We start from the raw sequence: 23,321 nt of genomic DNA, 5'->3' as shown, positions 1-23,321 counted from the left end.
GGGAGGAGAAATTGTTATTCATTTATCCATTTTTACCCTTCATTTTTCTTTTCTTTTTTTAAATACAGGGTTCATGGAGTCTAATTAGATGTAATTACATTTCTATTATCGTTCAATAAGTGCCAAACACTTTTGGGATTACAAAGAAAGTTGCTACCTGGAAGCACTCTTTTCAGTGATTATGTCTCTCCACATTCGGTTTTGTCTATTTTTACTCTGAATTCTAATAGAAGCAGGTAGCAGAGCAGTTTGGTTATAACAGAAGCATGTGTAAATGGAACATAAGGAATTATTTATTGTAGTATTTTTATGGTAATTATGACTTCCATAAATTTTCACGTCACTTTGAAGTTATTAGGCTGAGGGAAATTGGTGCAAATGTAAAAACATCAGCCGCTATTACCTCATTAGGATCAGTTTTCCCCTTTGATGTTACCCTGTACCATTTACAATCCAAATACTGATATTATACTATTATTCTCGTGACAGGTTTTCATATTTTTTACCAGACTATTGCTATATTGGCAAATATTTTCTAGCTTTATTAATAAATAAATTGTCATCATTAATAACAAGCTAATACCTGGTTATTACTGTGTAATTACTTGGAAATGCTTAATGAAAAGGTAATAATTAAGTAGTTACTACTTTATTAATCTAATTATCATTGTTTTACTACTATCATTACAATATTACCAAGCTGAATGTAAGCCAGATAAGGTTCAGTTAGTATTAACTCTGAATTTGCACTGTACATTTTTACATATATCTAAAATACGAGTAAAGCCAGTAAGAGTGAAGCTCACCTAAGACACAAACTGAAAATCCCAGTTGTGCAAAAAAAAAGTCCAAGCAGTAATGCAGTATAGAACAACCAGACGTATTTCAAATATCTTAACATCACTGTCTGCAAATATCTCTCAAAGGTACATCAAAAATGTTTATTAAATAGTTTCTGTTGCATAAAGTGCATACATTTTTTGGGGCAAACTATTTTCTGCCAAATCTTCATCTGGGAAAAATTCTCATCTTTTAGAGAAAACCCTGCTCAGCACAGTCACACACACCACACACCTGTCAGCCACAGAAATTTACCGCCTTTCTGATGCTAGCAACTTTTTGGTCTCTAGCCTGTGGCAAGAATTCTGTTTGGATTGTAAACCTAGTGGATTTTTGTCAGATGTTTAATCATTTACAAACATGCTAAAAGTGAGTCTGTCTAAAGTATTGTCTAAACCTTAATAATTAATGAACGGACACAGTTCGACATCAAGAAACCTCAGAAAGTAAACACAGATGGATAAATCAAATCTGTTTTTTCCAAGTGAATTGGGAAGTTTTAAAAATTTAAGAAAACAAAAGAACTGAAACAATGAAATTTTTTGACTTCAGCATGAACAGCGTGAACGTCAGCACCGTGCCTCACCTCACTTGTTTGTTTTAATGATAATTAATTTGTTCTTTAGGAGATTTGATGGTGAAAGTTGCTTTAACTGTGTCTCTTTTTAGACTATTTTGCAGACACATATGCAGTGCTGATGTAGACTTGTATGAATCCATAGTGTGTTCTTTATCCATCCATCCATCCATCCATCCATCCATCCATCCATCCATCCATCCATCCATCCATCCATCCATCCATCCATCCATCTGTCCTCTTAAAGCTGGAGCCTTTCCCAGGTGTCACTTGGCTAGAGGCATGTTACACTCTGGACAGGCCACCAGTCCATCACAGGGCTAAGGGTCAGTTTTTCTTTGTCCCATGTTTGGATAGTGGGAACAAGCCGGCGTACCAGGAGAAAAAACCCAGGACCTCTCAAATCAAAGAATTTTCAAACATTTATATAAAGTAGAATGTCAGGTGAAAGCTTTTCTCTTGGAGAAACGATAAAAAATGTTACCTTGGCAACTTTTAGATACCTCACTTTATACATTTTACATAATACTGTCAAAAAAACTTGTATTTTTTTGTTACAGTCTCTTCTTCCACTTTTCTCCTGTTCCCTACCCACACATCCCTGCATTGGTAGGGAAAATAAATGAAAATTGCTAATGGTAATTAGCATTTTCTACAATAGCAACTTGGCTCTAGCACTGTGAGACAGTTACATCGACTTTACTCAGAGAATGAACTGTAAAAACCAGGCCAACATTAGGCCAATGTTATCTCCGAGCGATTATATCTAAACATATGGTCATACATTCATTTGTTATGTTTCTTTCTTGGAGGATCGCACCCTCATGTAGCACACTGAAAGCCATTAATGACTCCTGCTTACTCATAGTTGTCTCCTGTGAGCATATTTAATCATGCATAAGTGGCAGGAGGATAGAGATTAAACATGATAACACATAGGCTGAGACATGTAAAGGGTCTAGATATTGCTTACCCAGAGAATCAGAATGAGATTTGAACTATGAGCTAGTGTCTATGCCCATCTTATTGCTATTACCCAGAAAACTTGGTTGAAACCCAGACGCTCTCTCCTTGGATGCCAAAAACCCGACTGTTAATGGATGGATGTCGATGGTTAGACAGTCTCCTACAAAGTGAGAAATATAGATCATACTTTTGCAAAGTAGGAATTACGAGCATTTGTCTTTGTTTAAAAAAAGAAAAGACAAATAATATTTCAGCTTTAATCTTGGAACTATTTTTCAGCAATGACTAGATGTCAAGTAAAAACCGCCAGGCAATGGTTTTTCAACGTCAAAACATTTGCTGGATGTTCACATCACAAGGACGTGTCTGCTGTTTGATGTATTCCCTCTTTCTCTTGATGTTAGACAATTGTACAATTTTGTTTCCAAACAGCGTGTATGTTTGTGGCACCGCAACTTTAAATTTGCCGTTTTAGGTTGTACAACAATCTGTCGTCAGATGATACATGACCGTTCTGCGCAAGAGTGTGTGCGCGCATGTGTTTCTCACTGACACATGTCGCTGTGAAGTCAAATGACTAGAAGGTGCAGGGGTTCGTTGAACACAGGCAGGGCAATGAGATCACACACGCAACTACAGCGTACAGTAGAGAGAGCATATTAAATCAAGTGCACATTCAGTGTCGCGCTGGCTCAAACACACATCAAGATGTTTCACATGCTTACACCCATGCCAGAAAAAATAAAAGTGCACTCACTCCGAGCACAGGGTGGTCTAACCGGGCCTCCGGTGATTCAGGACAGATTCGGGACACTTCAGGTTCATTAGTCAGACCAAAGTAGGACAGATACCTTTAGAACTTAACTCTCCTCTGTTCTTCTCTCTTTCCTTCTTCCTCCCTCCTACTCATTCTCTCCTCCTCTCTTTTACACTCTTCTGTTTTGTCTCTTTCTTCCTTTGACCTCCCACTTTTTTCTTCTCTTTCTCCCCTCATGTGTATGATCTTTTCCCCTTCTTTTTTCAAAGTTTCCTTTTCATCTGCTGGAAACATAGGGCCATCTGTAGCAGCTCCAGCCCTCTCTTTGTTCTCTCCAGCTCCATCCCCCTCTGATAACTCTCTCACTTCACTCTTTTTCCTTCTCAGTCTGTGAGATACACTAGTGGACGCATATACAAGCCCTGAGTTTGATCTGAGACAATTTGCTGCAACATTAATGAAAGCATAAACTCACATGAATATTGATGAGCTATTCTTTTGCAATCTGCACATTCCGGATGGCCTGAAGGCAAAATTGTACGACACATCCACGCGTACACCCTCACAAACACACACACACATGCACAAACCCATGCACAAAAGATGGAATATTTCACTGACAAATGTTGCAAATTAATATTTAGTGACATGGAATGTAAAGTTGTCAGGGTTTCTCATGTCTTCCAACTCTAAGTAAGGCCATTCTATCTACTTTAACACACATACACTCTTTTTAGTTGTAACCACACACGCATACGATAGCTACAGTTTGTGTTGTATTCGCACATAGCTGTCGTCTTTTTTTGTCCTTTAATGTCCCCTCCTTGTGTTTCCTGTTCTTTGTGTTGATTTTATTTGTCTGAAAGATCCATTCATCTGAAGAATCGTATTCAGTGAAAAGTTAGGTGTTAGTGTCAGCTGTAGTGTTTTTGACCGCTTTTTTGGGGGGCTTTTTTCAGCTTTATTTGATAGATACAGTGAACAGAGGACAGACGGTGGCAGACATGCGGCAAAGGGCCGCGGGTTGGACTCGAACCTGGGCTGGCTGCTCTTTGTACGGCATGTAGTCGACTGCTCAACACACTGAGCTAAACCGGCACCCTGCTGTAGTGTTTGTAATATAAAAAAAATTAAGTGAACAATGGTGCTGTTAATTGTGATTAACTGCTTCTTTTGTCTTCAAATTTTGTACATCTAAAATCATACAGTTAGCAACCTGTAGCCACCTGACCAGTCACTCAGCAACCTGCTGCTTAAAGCAAGGTGCTATAGAGAAAAATGTATATCTCATAACCGGTTGGCAAGTGTTTGCTATACCAAAATAATTGACATTGCCTTGGGTCCCAACCTTCAAAGTAAAGTTTGCTCATTTTGAAACATGTTGGTCGCAGAGGTAAGGTATAACTTTTACTTGGAAATGGATGGTGATGTGCCAGCAACCAAAGCAATCAGAAGGAGATCTTTAGTGCAGCCCTGTCTTTGTCATTTAGTTCACTTTGAGACAGCCATAAATTACTTGTTGACACAAGTAGTTGCTGACAGATCTGTGTGACTGAAACCAAATGTAGATTTAAAGATTTATATCTTCTATTATCCCTAAATCTAATAATGTTTTCCCCTGAATGTGCAGTGGGTTTTGTTTTTTTTGACAGTGCAGCTAATTTAATACTGAATCAATGTTGAGTTTCAGTTTATGATTTCCATCTGGAATTAGTTCAAAACTGTGACTAAATGTTATCTGAAAGACTGATGTTAGATAGAAGGTGGCATCCAGTCTGTGTGTTATCTGAAGTTAGTTTGCAGTTTGGTGTTGGAGTTTGGAGGTTATAACCTTCATGGCCTGTCTGCATTCATAAGAACATAACTAATAACAGGCTAAAGCTCTAGAAGTAGAGATAGCCAAGACAAAGATCAGGATGTGCTCTGCCCTGCAAGCAAGACTGGAGCATAATGCACTGCAAGCTAGCTAAATGCAGGTGTTGCTCTCTTTTGTCTCGTGTTTCCATATTTTACCAGAAAGATTGTTGTAAGCATTGGTCCAAGAACCCTACACAACTTGTATTTGTATCAGCTTTACCCAGAAGTAATAAAAAGAACTGCTGCATTATTAGCCCCCCCCAACCACCACCACCACAATACTCAATTAATGTGTGATTTATCTATTTCTTTTATTTATTTCTTTTGTTTTACGGCACAAAGACACTCCAATTTGTGTAATTCTCTCTCTTCCATTTTATTCTAGGTACGCTCACACGGCTGTTTGTTTTCTTTTTTAATTATTCACACACACATGATATTTGACAATTGATGTTTTGTGAAGCGTGCTTATTGACTTTCTTGGTTAAAATTAGATGAAAAAGATCAATACCACTTTCATGTCTGTTTGCTCACATAAGCGGCCCACCTGCTTCCCAGCACCTTTAAATCTCACTAATTAACTCATTTTGTCATGTTTATTTAATCTGAACAAAAAGCAAAGAGCAAAAGTGGCACGGCGGGGTTTTAAACGGGACTTTTTCCGATGATGCAGTGATGTTTTCACCATTAGGTTGCCAAGGCAGCGGCACATTTTCCGAAAATGCAGAGCTGTTACCTGAATATCGACCATTTTTATCTGGGCTTTATTATGTTTGTGTTCATATGTATACAGACAACCGTAAGTGATGGAAGTTTCATTACATAGTTAATTTGGTGCTTGTCAAAGAAATAAGTAGAAAGAAGGGTGCTCCATCAAACAACTGTGGCTGTGTGAATGTTTCCTTTCTGTGTGTGTGTGTGTGTGTGTGTGTTTTTTTTTTCTATTTGATGGCAGTTGCAAATGTGGGAAATTGTCTTTCTGTGCTGCAGGCTGTTTTAGCCTTCACATATCAAACTTTTAAAGCCTTTTTAAAACTCCAGGGCAGTCTCATCAAAAATCAAATATGGGTCTAATTTGTTTTCATAAAAGATTACAGAATTCAAACTCTAGTTGTAGAGCGAGAAAGTGAAAGTGTTTACACACAGCCTGTAGTTAATAACTTCATAAACCGAGAGGCAGTCCACCTCAGTTAAAATGTAATTTTAGCCCTGTCCTCATAACTTCAGGGGAATCTAACGACCTTTCAGAAACACTGTTGTTCAAACTTTGCTCGATTGTGTGTTTGTGTATGTCAGTCGGTGTCTCTGTGCGTGCCTCTGGTTCTCTTTCCTCAGCGCTTTTTGAGAATACAATGAGGATAATTAATCACAGAATGAATCTCTGTCCTTTCATTCCTTTGTTCTTTTTCTTACACCAGTAACGTTGTATTCACGGACAGCCATTCCCTTTCAAGTCCTCTATTGTCCTCTGCTTGTGTCGTCCCTCTGCCTCTTTCCTCATTCTGTGTTCTCTTTGCTGCTCTTTCTCCTTATGTTTAATAATTAAGGAGAGACGTACAGTGTTGGATTTGAGGCCCTCAGGTACTCGGAGCGATATGACAAGACCTTTTTCTGATGCACGAACCGGCAAACATACTTAGCCTCCACAGCGCAGACTCACGATTGCACAAATCTAATGCAGAACTTTCACGATTAATACATGAACACCAGGAGTCACTGAAGGCCACATGTGTTTTTCTTCTCTCAGTCGTCTCCCCTCACTTTTTCTTTGTATCCACTGAGATATTTGATATGCGATAATAAATTGATTAACCATCCAGCTGTCAGCTTCCTTCAGTTTTGCAGATATTTCTAAAATATAGCTCTGTTTCCATTTTCTTTTCAAATAAGGTTATTTCTGAGCCAAATGGCATTTTTTGAGGCAGCAAATAAACGGTGCAATTTTTAAAATGTATTTATTTATTTTTGTGCTCGGTCTTTTCACATTTGTATAAATAGAGTGCATTTTATGTTTTCTAGCTGCTTCAAATTCAGCTCTTGTTTTCCTCAAATTTAGGGTTGGTGTACTGTGGCTCCCTGCAGATAATCTTCCCAGTGAGGCTGGTTGGTCTAACTGCTATGGAATGGGTAGTGATTTAAATAGTGCCTTTTAATGTATCTGCTGATAACAAGACTAAAAATGGGACACGGTGCAGAAACAATGACAACACCAATGTAGAATGTAGGCTAATGATTTCTGTGGCTTTTATAGGAGAAAAGATTCAATTATTCAGAACAAAAATAGTTCATTAAAACATAATTAGAACAAAATAACTTTTGCAAACTCATTTTCTGTGCCCAACCTCATTTGGAAAATGTGTCTCATTTGGAAAAATTATGTCTTTCTGGATTCTTTCCAGGAGCTCTGGAATTGCAATTCTGCTCCGCTTATCCTGCTAAGAGTTCCTTTGCAGACGCAAATTTCTACCACAAATCTCTTCTCAAAAATCGGTAGCATTAATTATTTACTTTCCTGTCGGTGTGGCCACATTCCCACATCTGCCAGTGAAACAATATTTGGTTCTCTGCCAGCGTGTGGCTGCTCCAGCTCGTCAGGCACAGTACGCCAGTCTGTGGCATCTGTCTTTAACAATCAAAAAAAGCACGGGTGTTCACTGCACAGTTATAAAGCTTTTATTATCCTTTGAAGCTCCGCGTGCTAATAATCTGCCTCCTTATTCTGCATTTTTTGGCAAATGTGATCAGTAGCTAAGTAACCTTTGTAAATATGTGATGGGAGAACGCTCGATCGCCCTCCTTTTTCCTTCTCTCTCATCGAGTGGAGTGTGGGAGCAGCAGGGCAGTCAGTTGTTTTCAACGTGATGACACAGGTGGCAGATGCACTGTTATCATCAGGCCTCCCAGACATTTAATGGAAAATCTACCTGTTTCTTCTTCCTGTTTGGAATTCTCTTCATCCATCATTTTTCCCCCTCACCCTCACCTTTCCGATTTCCTGTATTCTTTCAGCCCACCTGGGTTGTCACACAGAGCAAGATGAGAAACTGGGAAAGGAACTCAGCAGCAGCAGCAACTGACAGAAGGGTGGGAGGGTGTGTGTGTGTGTGTGTGTGTGTTTGTGTGAGTGTGGCTTGGTGCACACCTCTGCCATCATCTTCATACTCCATTACTGCCCACAATTGTGTTGCAGGCCACTCTGCGGCCTCACACAATATTTATAAAGGTGCACATCTCTGTAAAGATGTCCAGACTCACACACTTTCAGCACCACCGCTAAGTTCTCCCACATGATGTATCGCTCTGACAGTCCTCAGCACACTGTCATTATTACAGTCTTCATTATTTTCCTTACTGTCACTCTTTGATCTATTCTGCTAAGCTGTCAAGCCACCATTCTTTATTGCAGACTTTAGAACTCATATTTCTGTTTGTCTACATTCATCACATGCACAATGAGTCATTGATAAATGACTCCTGGAAAAATTAAAACCAACCACTTTGCCAGGTCTCCCATGCATAAATTACATTATTGGAGTAAAAGACGAGAGACGCTTTGCTTTTATGCTAAATCGAAGCATTGCCAGCGTTGCCAAATAGGTCGATAGTATATGTAATTGAAGCAGCACTAACGCTCTTTTGATCCAGTGACTGTTGAGTGAAACTGGGAGAGGATGGATGCTCTGTAAATGCTGAAGGAAATGACATATAAGTGAGCATTTAGGCAGATAGGTGTTTATGTCTGTGTGATTTGGCCGGAGGAGGAAATATTCTAGCCTGATGACATTTTGAGAATTTAAATCTGCCGTCCTGAAGATGCTTCTTGTGCGGATGTAAGGGTGTGAAATAGCCAAGTTTTAAACGCTTACAGAGCTTACTGAGCAGTGCAATGAAATGTGTAGTGATTAATCGCCATGCACGCAGGCTCTTTAAGGGTAACAGTACAAGCCTTGGGCATATAGGAAGACAGTACGGCTTTCACACCCCCGCAGCCTCGAGGGTGAGACTGATGAGAGACGACATTGATAAGCCACTCATCACAGTAGCAATACGCTGATGGTAAGGAGTGGATACTAATCACACTCACGTGCTCATTCGCACCAAGTTTCCCTGGAGCTGTATGCAGGGGCCAACAGTATGAGAGGTGTGAGCAACTCCGGCTCGATATGCTAGTACACAGCTTTAGGTTATATGTCGCTAGAGGTACGCTTTCCACATCTTGAGGAAAGCCCCTGGTAATGCAATGCTGTCAACTTAGTTTGACAACCGGATAGAAGTTCAGTGAAATGCAGTTTGGGAATAGTGGGTTAGCACTGACAGCGAAGTACACAGTCAGTAAGTATTGTGCACTTACAGAGTGAGCAGTAGTGACAGCTTACAGGAACGTATTAGGCACAGAGTAATGGTGCATAGATCACAGTCTCTGCAATAATTAGACAGCATCAGGGGGGACCATGTTGACACCCGGAGGGGGCAGCCAAGTGCAGCAATCAATCCAACTGGAGAGCATAAGGAGAGATACTTTCATATACAGGAGAGAAACTAAAAATCAGTCAGTTGTGGATTTTTTGGTTGGTTTTTTTTTTGCTTGCAACCAAAAAGGTAACAAAATAATCCTCCCTGAGCCACAATTAATAGCAGCAGCACATGACGAGCATGCATGCCCCAGCAATTATTTCAAATATAATTGTGCTCTTGTTTAGACTAAAACCACTACTTACCACCACATGATATATGTTGAGGTGTTGGTGTACACGGGCTAGCCTTTATGACTTTTACTGAAGCATTTCATTGGGAAATAAAGCCTTTTATTTGTGTGGATACCAATGGGAACTAGAAATTGGCATTCACACATAATTCCTGTTGAGGAGTGAATGTTCTGCTCCACCACGTTGCTTTCTTGCCTCATATCGATGCCACTGTTCTAACATTGACCATGTCTCTGCATTTCCTAATTATCTCAATTGTCTTCTGTAACTTTGGGTCAGTGCTGGCACCTTTTATTCTCACTTTGTCCCCTAGAGTACCTCTCATCCATCTGACCCATCTACACTTTGGCCTCTTCTCTGTTTCTTTGTTGTTTCACCACCTGTTTTAGCACTGTGTCATCCCCTTTTTTCTATGACCCCTCTTTTCTCCATATTTTAGCTCCTTATTCTATCTTTGTCTTTTACCTTTTCCTCGCACATTTTTGTCCTCGTTTCCCCTCTACATCTCCTCCTCCACTCTACCCTTTCAGTCCACTTCACTGTTTCATTTTCATTTCTTCACCCCCACTTTTCCCCCTCACTCGTTTCCTCCCCTCATCTTTACTTGTTCACTCCCTTTGCTTTTACATCCCACTCCTCTTGCTTGTGGTTCTGGGCAGTGTTCACCAAGCATATTGGCACATGCTGGTGGTCGATGAGTTTTGCCATGATTACACACACACACACGCAAGACACATGCCTATGTGCCTGCACGCACAGACCTGTTGGAGATGGTGGTTGATGAGCAATGCCAGACTCTCAGCATCCGTGCCTATCAGAGCTGCTCAAGAAACCTCATTAGGCCTCCTGTCCGCAGCATGGTACTGGCTTCGGTACTCGCCAACCCGCTTCTTTTTTCTTTTTTTGCCCTGAGAGGAATTTGAAGACCTAGCGCTATGCACTTTTCAACACCCACAATCATAAGTAGTGACATAGAATCACTGATCAGACGCTTGTTCAGCAACTCCAGTATTTGACCGTGATCACATCGGAGGTCTTTAAACTGATGTGAATGTTGATGGTCCCATTCCCCGCAGTGATCCCGATCACTTAATCAGTGAGATGAGCCCTTCTGTTGCCAGGCAACACATAATGTCAGTCAGTCAACTATTACAAGCAGCGGCATTTCCTAACAATACCATAAACAAACGAATCTAAAAATCCATCCAATTGGTGCATTCATGAAAAGTTTCTCTCTCTGTAGCATTTCTATCAATGTTTCTAGTTGCTTTAAACGGTTTATGGCTACTCCTGCTCTCTCCAGCTGATTAACATCAATTTTTTAGATCAGATAAGCAAACTTTCTTTGTGTGCATTAACACTATAATAATGACAAGCAAGCCAGTGGACAGACAATCTTGAATATTACAGAGGCATCAAGCTAGTAGTTGTGTACTTGTAATGGTTTATGGGGCATTCAGATATGGTTACAAGTTGCAACTTTTCCCTGAAGCCAAGTTTGTTTTCTTTCCCAAATTTGCAAATAGGCAACTGATGACTAAGCTTTAGACACTGTAATATATTCAGGCCTTCAGCCACACTGATATGCAGTGAAGCTGCCCTGCCTAAGATATTGTAAATCTAAATATTTATCAAGTTACCGACAGACAACCCTCTTTGATATGGGCTGCAGTGTGTCGGGATGCTGTTACTCAATATAACATCAGCCTAAAGTCGATAATTTTACAAAAGCACTGTGACGGCATTGAAGATTGGTGGCACTGTGAGCCGATTAGCTGTGCAGTGCATCACATTAGTGGTCTGCCTCTCAGTATGCGCCTCTGTTGGGAAGGTCCAGGATGTGACATTCAGCCAACTGGTTGGCAGTGTGCTGCAGTGTGGGTTGGAGTGACAGCTCAACTTTAGTCCCCTCTTATTCTCCATCTTTCTTCATCATCTCAGCCCCATACCCACCCCAACTGTCACCACCTAGAAGGGGGAGAAAACTTTTCCTACCTCCAATCTCTCTCTGTCGCTGTGGTCTCCAGACTGCTGTAGCAAACCATCAGTCCTCCGGCTGTCAAGTCCTATTCAGCCTGGCTGCCACTGGCACTCTTAACCAGCAAGTTACATAACAAAAGAAAGAGAGAAAAGAAGGGACAAAAGAAAGGACAGAGTGGGTAATAAGGTGAGAAATAAGAGAAGAAGGGTGGTCAAGAGGGGGGACAAAAGGTGAGAGACAAGTAAAGAATAACAATGCGTGGAAAGAGAGCATATTTGGCGGTTATTATCATGCATCCTGGGATGGTCCACAAACTCTGTGTATTTTGCCAGCAGTCCAGAGCAAGCTGTCAGAGAGGTAACCTCCAAAATGCAAATAATCGCACAGTTGAAAGCATTAGCATTCACTGAATGAGAAATTAAACTGAAACGTGGGCCTGAGCAGGCACTGGCAAAGAGTCAAATGCTGGGTAAACCTATTAAATGTTCAACTGTTAAAACTTATAGCTTAATTAAAAGACTCCAACAACAGAAAAATTCCATTCCTGTTTTATGATTCGTCTGAAATAATTTCAACGAAAGCGATATACCTATAAAATCTTATTTACTCGTTTTGCCATGTCCACTGCTGTTCTTACTGCTATGATTATGTGGATTTACTGCCCAACTTTTGAATAAAAGTTCAAGAGAGGTGAGCTGCAGAGCGAGTGAGCAGTTCGAAATTGGTAAAGTTGTATAGAGAACTGGTGCAGAGAGACGAGGATCAGAGGTGAGACAAAGAAAGAAGACTAATCTGAGTGAGGGAAAGCAAGGCTTTCTCTTGCCGCTACAAGCTGTGCAAGAGATTCACCTCCTTAGGGGGGTGTGTATTGATGAAAACCAGCATCTTCAAAGTAAAGGTAGGCTATGGCCTTGAGACACCAGCCCAGGCTTAGTTTCACCCCTCGTTTGATTGTTGATTATTTATCCAGCAAAGTGCCCGCGGAGACTCTTCTTGCACACACCTTGTCTGTGAATATTCAATATTTCTATCAGGGCATAGGAAATGCTAGTTAGGGCTTTGTGGGATTTCACGAGTGCTGACATCATGTTTCTCAGCTTGTCTGACCTGCTTCTATTACTACTCCACTTTCAAACATGGTTGTAAACCTGTGGGTAGTACTGTTAGTGCATGAGGACTGGTTTGTTGTAAGCCTCGGTGCACTTTATTTCGCTTTCTAAAATCCCATAATAAGGATCCATTTGACTGTTTTTTGCACGTTTCCAACTCTACTTTTCCATCACGCTGGACATAAATATTCAAGCAAATATATATGAGACTGTCGAGCATGCAGCACAGGAAAGGTTAGATGGTTTCGGCTACTGTATCACAATTGGAGAATGTATTTGGTTATAGTCTAAATAGGATTTAGAGTACCATCTATGTGGGTGTACTGCACTGTTTTTGTATCTGTACCAAACACCCCAGCGTTTCACACATCCAAAGAACCACAGGATTACTTTGTTCAAAGTATGTCGGTGTCACAGAATATACAGAAATCACAGTGACAAAGTTTTGCCTCTCTTATCTCAAGCTGCAAAGTTTTGGGGTCCGATGCATTTCATCCCCCTGGACCTTCATTAGAGTTAGGCGTGTGGGTGTCGGGATACTGGGCCGTGGTGTGTGATTGATGGCAATTACATGGGAGTATTTTCCTCACATTGGGCCTGTGTTACACCTGAATTTAGCTTTTACTTTGCTGCGCTGCAAGGCAAGCAAAAGTCATAAAATAAATCTCCCGCACTGGCTCTTCTCCCAATATAAAAATTACCAAGACAGGAGATAGCAAACATTGTATAGGGTTGTTTTAGGGTTTTAAGGAAGTCTTTTATGCAAACTTGGCCCTTACAACATTGCTCCATTCTTCACTGCCCAATAAAAACCGAGCCCGCAGGAGAGGGCCCCCTTTAAATCACTCTGATTTACCAATGACTAGTGTACGTGTGCGTGTGGGTGTATGTATGTGTATTTTTAGGACAGTGTGTGAAAGAAAGACTCTCCAGAGTGTTTGCGCGCACACAGGCTGTTCTGTCAGTGGCAAAGAGGTAGCTTGCTTGCCGCAGAGCGTGTACTTGAGAAAGGACACCTGAGTTTGTAAATCTATCCTGTTCACTTTCTCTGTGCACTTTCCTGTCCACTCGACTTTTGGTCTCATTTTTCTTTATCTCTGTTTTCAATCACCTTCTCATTTCTTCCCTTTCCTTCCTTTTGTTTACTTTTTTGCTTGACCTTTCCCCCCCCCCTCCGTGCATGTCCCTCCTGTACACTCACATACAGCCAACTTTTACCAGTTTGCTTTTATTTGAGTCATTGTCATTGATTATCTCTAAAGTGTCTGTCCTTCTAATTTGGATAAGAAAAGTCTCTTTGATAGAGAGCATATGTCTCTACAACTAACTCTTGTACTGTGCCTGGTAATTATTTCCTTTAAAGTTGCCTGCCAATTTGTATCTTACTGTTCTCGCTTTACCTTCTGTTGTTTTCTCAAATGACTGAGGGTGGAATAACACTACAGATTTTTTTTTATAAGATTGGCGATTTAGCCCTAATTAAGTCGTCCCACATAAACCTGCAACACCACAGTAGAGATTCAACGCTGTTGCAATTCCCTCATGTTTTTCACAGCGCCCCGTGTAGAAAATTTGGCTGGAATGAAAATTCTCACTCTTAATTAGATCAAGGAATTCACAAGGAGTCTTGTACTATTTATCCACCCATTAAAGCCCATTAGAAAGCTGCGATCCACTCCCAAAGCTCTTTAAGTAAGTTGTATAGACAATGACAGCGTCTGACATTTTGGCTGAGCGTTGTTGTAGTTTTTTTTCACCATTGGACATGAAAGCATATAGACGGAACCGTTAAAATGGAGATTGCTTGGCTTCAGTTCCAATTTTTGATTTCTGAACCCAGTGAGTCTGTCAGCTACTGCTTTTATGTTTCTGTATACTGTAGGTGGAGCATTACAAGCATTAGAGACAGGCCGCATGGACAGATTAAGAGTGTAACAGTCTTTTTGTAGTCAACATTTTTTATCAAGCTGTGACTCTTTCCCCAGAATTTAATTGAAAGTTGTTAAAAAAAAATCAACTGAAACTGACAAAATCTATTGTTTGTTATTGGTTTGCACTGCTTTCATTTAATATAGTGATTTAATTCAATTCAGTTTGATTTATATAGCCCCAACTCACAACACTTGCCTCAAGATGCTTTGTATTCTAAGGTAAAGTGCCTTAATTGAGACAAAACCCCAAGAACCCACTATAAGCAATCATTTGGCAACAGTGGGAAGGAAAAACTCCTTTTTAAGAGGAAGAAACCTCCAGCAGAACCAAGCTCAGGAGAGTAGTCAGTACGAAAGACAAACTGTGATTGAAATGTGTGATTTAAAGATTTTCACATTTTTACATGCTGTTTGTTTTCAAGCATCCCATCTATTCTGAAAGCAGTGGCTGTGTCACATTTGTTATGTATATGCAAGTAAAATTAAATTATTATTAAAACCAAAAAAGGAAAGAAATTCACTTTACATTATCTTCAAGTTCCAGTGTTGAAAATCAGTAGCAAGAACAAACACGTTCAAAGAAAGGTCGACTTCAGTTTTGTTCAGTTTCCCCCCCTCAGGAATTTGTTTTCTTATCATCTTTAACCCACATCATACTCTACACCCCCTCAGACTAAATTAGTGCCAAGCACAGTCACAACTAAATCCTCATAGAATACTTTGAAATTTAAAAAAGAAGCTAGATATAGCACCTTAGTAAGTAAGATATTAAAAATCTGGTGATGTTCAGTAGCTGGAGGCTTTCACATGCCATTTCACCAGCTGAAATTTCCAACAACATATTGTAATCAGGGCTATTTCATTTTTTTTGCTGTTATAAAAGGGCTACTTCATTAATTATGTCTCTCTAAATACTCATTAAATGTATGTACCATGTGCTAAAAGGTTTGGATTTTTTAAACTAATGACCCAACATGTGCTTTTAGTAAAGCCAGTGCCTTAATTTGTATTTGAGTTGACATCAGCACTACAATAATATGTTATTTTAGTGAAAATCACACACTTTTGCTTTATTGGATGTAAATTGACACCAATGGCACACTGTGGACACACAGTGGTCAAATGTGTGGGGAGTAAATTTGATTAAAATTGCTGCTCTGCTGGATCGTCGATGCATGTCAGTGCTGGAAAATAGGACAGTGGGACTGACCTGAAAGGCTTTGTGTTGACACTGCTGGTGAGTGGCCTTTGGCATGTGTTACCTTTTGCCCCAGCGTGTGTAAGAATCATAATAGTACATTTAGATTACGATCATCTCCTAAATTTGATTAAGGACTTACATTTTAATTTGGCTGGAGTTTGCTAAGACACAGCTATAAACCTACACAGACTCCTCATTTCACAGTTTTTACTCATTCTTTCGTTCTATACTCTATAACCAACAGCGGCCTAATAAGCACAATTTGTAACACGGACCTCCATCTTCTCACTTTCTTAGAAAGTACTCCACTTTCGTTCCCCCTTAATTTTTAAAAATTTCATTTCAGGCCGTATTAGCTCATGAATGAAAACTGTTTCATTGAATTAGCGTTTCCATTGTTATACCGCATTTATTCGGTTAGCTATGTTCTGGCTAATTGCATTTCTACCTTTCACCCCAAATTTATGTCGACAACCTCGGCGCAGTAATTACATTTCTTTTAGTGTTAATTTGCGTGTGTGGTTGCGTGGAAATATGAGGAAAGCACATGCACGTCATGTTGCGCAGGCATACGTGCGCACGTGCACACGCTCATGCATATGCATGCCATACACAGGAAAAACACACACACACACACACACACACAACCATCGTGTTGGCAAATGTCAACTCTGCTTACTTTCTCCTGAGGTTCAGTGTCGGATGAGATTGCATTTCTATAGTGAACATTGCGCACTTAGTCCCAGTGTTATTTTAGTAATGTGTGTGTGAGAGAGAGAGTTTGAGAGAGAAAGAAGGGGGCAGTGATGAGATATGTTGCATAAGGGGCTGCAGTGGAGTGTGAAAGAAAACAGGTGGCTTCTGTTTCTGCCATCTAACTTTATGTGCCATCTTCCCCATTGAGCTTGTGTGTGTGTGTGTGTGTGTGTGTGTGTGTGTGTGTGTGTGTGTGTGTACGTGTGATAGAAAGACAATGGCACCACATTGCTTCGTGAGTGGGGATTTGCACATACCTCGAGTGGATATCTCCATGCGTCCACACGTTACCGCGTCCTGTTTGTGTGCTAATGTGTGCGTGTCTCTCAGTGGTATTTGTGAGTCTGTTCTTCACTTTTTTTAGTGAGCAGGGTTCCGGTTCGTTTAGAAACAATTAGATGAAGCTGCAGGAACCCAAAGACATCATTCGCCAAATGTCACCCAATTAACAATCTATACTGAGCACACAGCAGCACTCTCCTTGTCTCGTGTTCCCTGACTCACTATTTGTCTCTGTCTGTCTGTGTTTTTACTCGCTGCTTCTCCTTTGCACTCGAGACATGCTCAGTAAATAATTTTTGGAAAATGGCAGATTCACATCACACGTTCCCTGACAGAGTAAATTATAAAGTCTGTTTAACTTCTGCCCTTTCCCTTTTTTTCTGCTTCTCTCTCAGATCAATCATCCAGGCCGGTGGTCAGGACTCGGCAACAGCAGCAGCACCAGTCTGGCCCCAAGGGACCGAAGGGTGGTACGGGGTGCACTCGTAGGGGACCTCTCTAACCAGCACTTCCCACAACACTATCCACCTCTGCATAGCCGGCCTTCTGCTTCTGAGCGGCACACTGCCAGGGAGGAGCGCCATCACCAGGGGGTCTTGGCACAGTCGGTGGCCCGTAACCCTGTTCTATACCTGGCTCCAGGCTCCTCTAACCTGTCCTCTGCCACTTCTGCAGCGTCGGCCCAAAGCTCGTCTACCACACCGGCCCAGCTCCAAGTTTCACACCCGGGCCTCAGTCAGAATCAATGCCCAGTGTCCAATTCGGTGGCCGGTACTCATTCTCCAGTTACATCACTGTCCTCTAAGCTACTGGAGGGGGTATCCTCTTCTTCTGCAGAGTCCTTAACTCCAGGAGGAGGAGGAGGAGCAAGTCTGCCAGGTGGAGGGAGGAGAGGAGGAGGAGCAGGAGGAGGAGATCACCATCCCCCCAGCCAGATCCCTCGTGCAGTCGGGGCCAGTGCTTCTTCAAGTCTCCACAGTCTTGTGAGCAGAGGGAGCCCCTCTGCTAGCATCTCTTCATCTGAGCAAGTCTCCCCTCCGCCTCCTACTCCTTCCTCCACCTCCTCTTCTTCCTCCTCATCCTCCACGTTTACCGGCCGTTTGGGACAACCACCTCGAGGCCCGCTGTCTCTGCATAGCTACAGTCGCAAAAATGTCTTCCTCCAACATTCCCTACATACTGCCGAACTGCAAGCTCTGACACAGAGAGACAGTTGAGAGCACACAGTCACACTATTCCACCTATAAGCAGCCATATCATCAACCTAAGTGACAACATAGTGACTTAAAAGCAAAACTGCTGCTCCTTCAGTACGAGTTGTCCATGTTTCACTGCCTCAGTATCGCCCTCAATCACGAACCGTGCGCGCTTACAATCACATTTGTCTCTCTTTGCAATCCAGACGAGCCCTTTGCTGACATTTTGTTCACAAATTTGCTCTGATAAACAAACACTTAGCTACAAGTGCACACACACACACACACACACGCGCACACACACACACATCTAGCTGTGAGTATGAAAAAGGCACTCACCCGTCTGTCAGACCTCCCACGTTGTGTCATGCTGACAGTTTAGATGTGCTTACGCCCACAGACACACAAAGTGCACACAAACTCACAACCTCAAATCCATGCACACATACGCAAATCTTGTCATGCACACATTAAAATACACACTCCTCACACAGAGACATCATCTGTGATATCTCCGCTTCACTATCTGCACACATAAGAGGGTGGTGAACGCGAACAGAGATGAGATGTGTGCATTGTTGAGATTGTATTTTTTATCCATTTATCTAACCTTTTTTTTTTTTTTTAAGTGAAAACCATCTGCTGCTTAAGGAACTATGGGACTTGCCATGAATTGCGCTTCTAAGTATATATATATATATATATATATATTCTCACATTGCCAAATCCTGCATCAGATCAAATCCTCATTGCGTGACGTCCACTTAAGGTCCAGATTAAGGAACATGTTTAGACGAACAGATGCGACCCTTTTACTGCATGCTTTCTAAGATTTATGAAACGATACAGGTGAGCATTTTGTACCGCAACAAAACCGGGATAGGGGCGACTTTTTAAAGTCTTTTCATAACAATTTCTTGGTGTGGAGATTGATGTCGGTGTTTAAAGAAGTGAATCATAACCAATAAGAGCCCCGTTTGTATAGAAAGAAACGTCCCTCCTTCTGCTCACATAAATAATTAGATTTACTCTGTGCTTCAATCTGGACCACTGTTGTTTTTGTGCAAATACCATGCTGCGATGTTACTTGCATTATATACAAGAATCAACATGTACCTACAATGTTAGATTAGTAGAGTGCAAAAGCTGAAATGAAGGGTTTCATTTAAAAACGAGATGCCTGCGACATGAACAATATGACACCTATATAAAGTTCGCAAAATCCCAGCGAGGTCTTCAAACAGAGCACGGTTTTTCAATTTGGCACAAGCGATTTGATGCATTTCTTCAAATAATGAGAGGGAAGAAGGTGTCAGTTTTTGGAATGAAACCCTTCAAGTCTTCTTCAGGGCTGGGTATTAAACTTACTGGTGCTTTCTCAGTTTTTGGGGATTCAGGAAGAAAAACTACATCACTGATGGAATCAAACAGTCTGATTATTTTTTAGAGAAGCAGATAAGGAAACAAATGTGGTGTTGAAGTGTATATACTTGATCAAGTGAAGAAAGGAAAGAAACAAAAATCAGTTTTACAAACTCATTTGTCAGAAGCACGAGCACCGGGTTTTTCCTCTGATACCCAGCCCTCATATGTTAGCCTTGTTAGATCTTCCTGATCTCAGTTCTGTTGCTTACACTTTAAAGAACTGACCTAATGAGATGGCATTTTTGGTATAACGGCAGTTTAGCTGTTTTGAACAATGCGACACACACATTTTGTTTTGAAATTGATATTAATTGAAACCTCCTTGACCTGCTGAGTCATACATTATTCACAGTTTGGGGACAAGACATGTAACTTTTAATAAGTGATGAAACTTTTTACAACTGCACTGCATAACGACCTGTTCCGTCTGCCGCTGGTGCATATATTTGCTCTGCCGGCAAGACTTATCAAACAGCCCTGCCACTCCCGACAGGTTTGGAGTACACAATGTTAGCCGGGCGGTGGGAGCCTGCACATCTGCCGAGTGCAGACGGTTAGTTCACCGCTCCCAGCGTCTACAGATTTCAGAGAAGTTCTTGACCTTGTCTGTTCCTGTCCCAGCACCAGGCTGTAGGGTAGCTGTATAAATCATGTGTGTGTTGTAATGTACACCTCATGAGTCAAGGGGCTGGTAGAGGTGAAGAAAAGCCTAAAGGATGGCAGCTCTGCTCCCAGCCAGGAAGCTACAACTCTCCTTCCTGTCTGTTTTTTTTCTTCTCCTTTTTTTTCCAACCTTCTACATATTTTCTTATTTTGTCATGTATGCAATCTGCTTATTCTCCTCCGTCCCTCTCGTGAAGCATGTGATCTGTAGCTGCTTTTATTTCTCTGTTCCTTTCATCCTCCTTGCCCCTCTGTCGCACCCCTGGTCTCTCCACTCTAGCTCGCTCCTCTAGCCCAGCTTGTATTGTCATACAGCGTGTCTGTTACAGACTCTGTTGCAGTGGCATTCAGTCCTGAGCTTTGGGACCCGCGGCGCTGCCGATTTTCATTCCAGTTTCCTAGTTGGGAAGTAATTTTACACATGGTAAATGCAATTAACTACCTGGTAGGATAGACAGGCGGCAGTAATATGGCTCCTGAGGACTCGGGACTGAAAAACCGCAGCTGTAATGCGATCTAAACACTCCCTGCTCGGTTTGTTTACAGGTGGAGGGGAACAATGTTTTGTCGCTGGCTGACCTCTTAAGAAATTCTATTTACATCCCTCATCTATGCATGGATCATAATTTAGCTGAGGGCATGTGAAACGTCTTAGGAGAGTGTTTAACCCCGTTTCCACTGCCCACTCAGGTGTTATTTTTTTCCACACACAGCTGCGCTCATTTCCACCGTGTTTGAATTTAAAACTTGCCACAGAGGTACTCTGCTGTTTAATGTCATATGTCAATGCCTGAAAACACAAGACAGCAGTTGAAATGTGGCGTGGGCCTGTCTTATGTGAAGACATTTTTCCTTTTCAGATTAAAAGAATAAACTGTTAGGAAACTAGAATCAGCAAAAGTGGTACCTCTAAATATCTTTTTCTTTTCACCTAGCAGCATGTTGTGGATTTAAGACACTACAAACATTTGTTGTGCAGTAATTTATTGTTTTGGGTATTTTTGCCTTATTTATCTGTTTATCACCATAGGAGCAGTTTAATAAGAAGTGTCTTGGCACTAATAAATAAAGATATTAGTGAAGATAATAACCACAACGGACATTACAGTAATAATAAAACTGTCCTTGTTAGAATTTTATTGAATTAAAGAGTTTTTATGCTGTCCTAGCTCTTCAATGTGCTTATTGTATTTAAATCATGTTTTGTTTTTTTCTTTTTGAATGAATAATTGTACATAAATTAGTGATTTGTCACGAACAGTTTGTGTTCTCATATGATCACTATTGATAACAGGGGTCAAATGTGTTGTTTGCTGTCACACAGAAGATTAAAATATAACAAAAACTGTTTTGTTTTTTTTTGTTTTTGTTTTTACATTAACGAGAGGTAATTAGAGGTTACTATTGGTTACACGCCAGAAAGCAAATGTGACAGTTTTAATAAGTGTGAAGGCCATTCTACTTTCTCTCTCCCTGCTTCAGCCTTTTGCTCCAGAAAGTGAACGATGATAATCTGTTAAAACTGCTTTTTCCTCTTCAGGTCCACATGTATGTCTTAAGTGTACAAAACTCTCGGGTAGACACGTGCTGTGAACCCCTGACCAGTTAGTCCACCAATTTATTAGAAATAATCCACCCACATGGATGTGGAAGAAGAAAAAGAAACTCTTCAGAGTTTGCTTGATCCTTCTTTAAAGTTTAGGAATTTTATCTCTCTAACAAGGACTTCTTTTAAAGGACTAACTGGCGGTCGGTATGCTTTGCTGTATATGTTTACCCAAAGTATTTTTCTTCCCCCCACACCCTCACATTTCTTTCTTCATATGAGAACTATTTTTTGTCCACTGTGTCCTTATTGTTAATATTTAATATAATTAAAATTGCCGAGTAAAAAGAAATGGTGGAATCTGTTACTGTTTTATGTTTTCATTCCATTTTCTATTACCAGTGGTGCAAAGTCAGTTGTATCTGAAGAAAGGTTGGGATGCACTTGAGCTGTGAGAATGAGTGATGGATTCTGCTTCCATTAAAAAGTGCATCTCAATAAAGCAATAAATCTCAGGGACCTATGTTCCCTCTCTCAGACTGGGTAGACTGTGCTGCACAAATCTCTAAAGAAAAGAATGAATGAAATCAAAGACTGAAAGTAGAACATACAACAAAGCAATGAATAAAGAATCTTAGGGGCCATCGCTCGCCAAGATTGACTGAGGAAAAACTTTTCCAGCAACAACATTTGAGTGGACTTTTAAAGAGTTGTGCACGGCAGTGGGTGCAGACAGAAGTAATTCTACCTCATTTGACATCAGCCTCCAACCTATCTGAGTAAGTTTTCATTTGACAGTGACCGTAAAGTATGGAAGTGTTTAGAAAATCAATTACATTAGCACAAGTTTGTGTGTGTGTGGGTTTGTTTTTTTTTATTTTGGGGGGGGAATAGGCTTTTACTGTTTACCCCTTAGGGAGGACCTGTGCACGCTCCTCATTTCTGGACTCACTCAATTAGTGTTGGTAATGTTATGACTGGTTGAGGAGTATACACACACACACACACACACACACACACACACACACACACACACACACACACACACACACACACACACACACACACACACACAAGACAGCAGTTCTGATACTAACTTGCTGTAATTGATAGGACAGGAGGTCAGCACATCAGTAAACAGGCTACTGATTAACAGAGCTTTGAAGTCCAAAGAGCTCACATAATTGACAGGATGTGTATCTGTGCGGCTGCTGCTGCTGCTGAATCCTCCGGAGGCTGTGCAATAAGCCTTTCTGGTGTTTGATATTCAGTTCAAAAAATTTAGATGACTGATCTTACCGAAAAGCTGAAAATGAATCATCTGCTAATATTGACAACTGATAACCCCTTAAATATGTCTTGCTTGTTTTCTTAGCCATGTGCCAAAGCACATAAATCTAAGACACTTGTATTCTGATTAGTTAGTGTGTGTGTGTGTGTGTGTGTGTGTGTGTGTGTGTGTGTGTGTGTGTGTGTGTGTGTGTGTGTGTGTGTGTGTGTGTGTGTGTGTGCGGGCGGCTTGTGGTGG

General features: G+C 41.0%; 1 protein-coding gene across 3 annotated transcripts in view; it reads left to right on the top strand.

Annotated features, from left to right (window-relative positions):
• ccser1 (coiled-coil serine-rich protein 1) overlaps window positions 1-22,157 on the top strand; it is a 127,300-nt gene extending 105,143 nt beyond the window's left edge. For all 3 annotated transcript variants that reach the window (XM_026188367.1, XM_026188368.1, XM_026188369.1), the window contains exon 11: window positions 17,359-22,157. In XM_026188367.1, coding sequence (XP_026044152.1) covers window positions 17,359-18,180 — 822 coding nt within the window. In that variant the 3' untranslated portion in view covers window positions 18,181-22,157. The remainder of the gene's footprint in view (window positions 1-17,358) is intronic.
• Window positions 22,158-23,321: the final 1,164 nt, after the last annotated feature.

Source organism: Astatotilapia calliptera, chromosome 12 (assembly GCF_900246225.1).
Source record: "Astatotilapia calliptera chromosome 12, fAstCal1.2, whole genome shotgun sequence".
Classification (NCBI taxonomy): Eukaryota; Metazoa; Chordata; class Actinopteri; order Cichliformes; family Cichlidae; genus Astatotilapia; species Astatotilapia calliptera.
Note: the sequence above shows the minus strand (reverse complement) of the source record. Positions and strands in the feature narration are given on the sequence as shown.